The following is a 3,436-nucleotide window of genomic DNA, read 5'->3' on the forward strand; positions in this document are numbered from 1 at the left end:
CAAATCAGTTTGTAGACGTATTGTCTATTCCCGTGCTACAAGAATTTCCTAGATTTTTACAACGATAACAACTTTTCTTTTATGATATCGACAAAATTTGTAAAACATTGTAGATTCTTGCAGTACAGGAAAAGATAAAATTTGAATTGCCGGTGTTGTTCTAAATTTTATATTTCAAAAATTATTCGGTTAACATATGTAATTGTTGTAATTTACATAATTTTTAATTATTCGAAAAATTTTAATAAAATAATTAACTTTAGTAAATAAATGTTTAGAAGTTTAATAAGAAAAAAGAAAATTCTATGGAGGCCTAAAACCTTAGGTACATGCATCACCCCGTTTCTTTAAAGTGAAGCATCGTTCTATGAAATCCAACAGTACTTCGGTCGCACAAAAAACGGCGATTCGTGTTCCAAAATTTGCATAGATCTCGTTTTATGTCTATTCTAGAGATAATGAGTTATGCCCGGGCGTAAATCACACGTGTAATTTGGAAAAAACGTAAAGGCCTAAGAGTGAAAAATTAAGTTTCCCAAGATTTGTTTATATCCCAATAGCTAATCAATCCATGTGCGCGTTTGGTGAGTATACAGTTCTGATTATCCGTTATCATATGGTTCTAAAAGTTTGCATGTCATAGTCTGTATGTATTAATATTAAATTCTTTCAAAATACCGACCTTAAACAAACGACCATTTACAGTCAAATTCGGATAAGCGAACGCCGGTTTATCGAAAAAATCTGTTAATTGAAACTAAAAATTTTAAACTAATATTTCGGCTGAATTTTCAAACACTTTACTTCGCTTAAAAGAAAATCCGGTTAATTAAAAATCTGTATAAGATTTTTCTACGTTCCAAGTAAATGTCTACGAAAAAAAGAAGTTCTTACTCAATTCATTTTATAATATGATTTTCAAATTTCACGATTTTGCAGATATTGATTGAAAGCTTCGTTTAAGCGCAACGAGTTTTGCTTATCCGAAGTTCTTTTAATTGAAAATCCTGCTTAAGAGAAGAAACATTTTCTGAACTTAGGCGTTTTCGCTTAACCAAATTCGACTGTACATAAGATTCACGACTGCTTTAAACTGATAATTATAACATGTTTGAGCGTGAATATCAATCGTTAGAGGAACCACCCTCATATCTTAGAAAATTATTGAAATATGACAAATCCTTCTTGATATATGTTATCCTAATTAGTGAAACAAACATCAAACATGATATTAAATATATAATTGCAATGTAGAAACGTTTAGTTCGATTGCAAATGTGTGTGATTTAAACATTTTTCTAGCACAAGATTCGAACACTTGGTTTTTCTCAAAATACAGTAGAATCTCGATATAACGATTTATATGTTGTCAGCCCTCAACGTAAAAACGGAAATATCGTTATATCGAATGACCTTTTTCCTTATCGCAGAACAAAGCAATTTTATAATGTATTTATAAATATTTATTATTATATGTGTTGTATAAGAATATGCATTTTAAATTTTAGTTTATTGGGGGGAAAAGTACTAAATGGGCAGCACTCTGAACTGGTAGCTATTCCAAAACTAGCTCCCATATATTTTTGCATTCATTGTTACCTAAGGTTGAAATACACGTTTTGAGTTTTTTCCTAAATACCTATAAAGCAATACCATTATTATAGAAAATGGTAGTCCACATTACCCGAAGTTCTTTTAATATTTAGAGACTAAAAGTTCCTATTCATACACAGAGAAAAACATGTCTTCCAGTGGTATACAATGTCTAAAAACTGTACAGAACTTGGTTTTTTGGTGATGCACTAATTTATAATTACAGCAAATATTAAAAAATATTTATTTTCAGTTTTATCTATTTATTACTAATAAAAAACAATGTATTTATGCATTACATTTTTAATAGAATTACGAACTTTCTTACAAAACTAAACCATTGAATACGAATATCATATCAATCTATAAATGGAAACGACGTCTCGATGCTTCCAGGGCGTGTCTCTTATTGGTAATAATCCAAGCGTAATCACCTGTTTTACTATCGAATGTCCCCTCCTGTAGAGACCTTAATTTCAATGTAAAACGTGGACCTAATTCACGAAGTTTTACACGTTTGCCATCCTTGGTGAATTCATAACGATGATGACGGAAAAATATGTAATCGCGCTGATTGTGAAACGTAACCGAACGACGTCCTCTAAATTCGGGATCATGATGGAACAGAGCACCCAACATCCGACCCACTGTCAAACCCAAACGTGTCGTGAAATTATTCAGAATAACTTCTGGGCGATGTTTAGTTATTTCTTTGTGATCACGTTTCATATCTGAGGTAAGTTTTACATTGGATACTTTAAAGTGAGCTGTCGGTCCATTGGGCAAATGTATTACCAACAAACCGTTTGGCTGGCGACGATCTTCGTTAATTATGACAACATCGGTATACTCTTCTCGTATGGCTGATTTGCAAATATTCTTCACCGATGACTTGTTACGAATTTTCACTAGAGCATTCGGGAAAATTCTTCCCAATTCCAGGCCAAATTTACGTGTTTTTGTCACCGGATTATCGGCAAATGTTATGAGAACTTTCGGTTCGTAAGAACGTTCAAAATACGAACTGAAATCGTCCAATTGCAATTCTTTACGCAATTCTTCATTGTCCGAATCGTCGAGATTCGTTACAGTTGTTTGATCTTTTTCTCTTAAACTTTCGATAGTGTGACCGGGATTTGCCGGTACACCAGCCTTACGTCTAGCTCTGCGTTCTTGCATTTTCTTCTTGTGTTTTTCCTTCTTCATTTTTCGAAACAATGCCATGCGTTGTTCCTTGTTACGCATTAGGCTTAGTGGATTCAGAACAGGCATTCTTACTTCGGGCTCGTTGTCATCCTCATCTTCGTCACCATCCTCATCATTGTCGTCATCGTTGTTCTCATCATTGGAATTTTCAACATCGACGTCGTTTGACTTCTTTAACTTTTTACTTGTTGTAGGTTTTTCTTCATCATCGTCACCACTATCGTCGGAGCTATCCGTCATAGCTTGATTATGGCTTTCCTCCATCTCATCCTGGTCATCATCAGAATCGGTTTCCAATTCTTGTTGCTTGCTATCAACCTCCTCGTTCATACTTGAATCACTGTCGCTGTCCGGTTGAACAGTTTTTTTCTGTTTACTTCTCATGTTGGAGGAGATTTTTATTTTTATTTTGTATTTATGTTGTTATTTGTGTTAATTCTGTGGATTTGTATGTTGCACGTGTTGTATATTGGATGTATTGGAGTGTCCAAGTTGACAACTGACTTATCGAATTGGCATGCAATCGATAAGTCTTGACGATCTTTTCAACATTTTTATCGAATATCAAATTGCAGTAAACATTTATCGAAATTATTAATCATGATTTATCTACGAATCATGAAAATTGTTTATTAAT

General features: G+C 33.4%; 1 protein-coding gene across 1 annotated transcript; it reads right to left on the reverse strand.

Annotated features, from left to right (window-relative positions):
• Positions 1-1,953: 1,953 nt before the first annotated feature.
• LOC133332112 (probable ribosome production factor 1) lies at positions 1,954-3,183 on the reverse strand. The gene has a single exon (XM_061540492.1). The coding sequence runs from the start codon at positions 3,181-3,183 to the stop codon at positions 1,957-1,959; it is 1,227 nt and encodes a 408-aa protein (XP_061396476.1). The 3' UTR covers positions 1,954-1,956.
• Positions 3,184-3,436: the final 253 nt, after the last annotated feature.

Source organism: Musca vetustissima, unplaced genomic scaffold (assembly GCF_032173495.1).
Source record: "Musca vetustissima isolate MV318-11 ecotype Yass unplaced genomic scaffold, APGP_CSIRO_Mvet_v1 utg16144, whole genome shotgun sequence".
Classification (NCBI taxonomy): Eukaryota; Metazoa; Arthropoda; class Insecta; order Diptera; family Muscidae; genus Musca; species Musca vetustissima.

Bases quoted from the DNA above. Each gene is read 5' to 3' on its own strand.
- LOC133332112 (XM_061540492.1), bottom strand. From the start codon at position 3,183: ATGAGAAGTAAACAGAAAAAAACTGTTCAACCGGACAGCGACAGTGAT.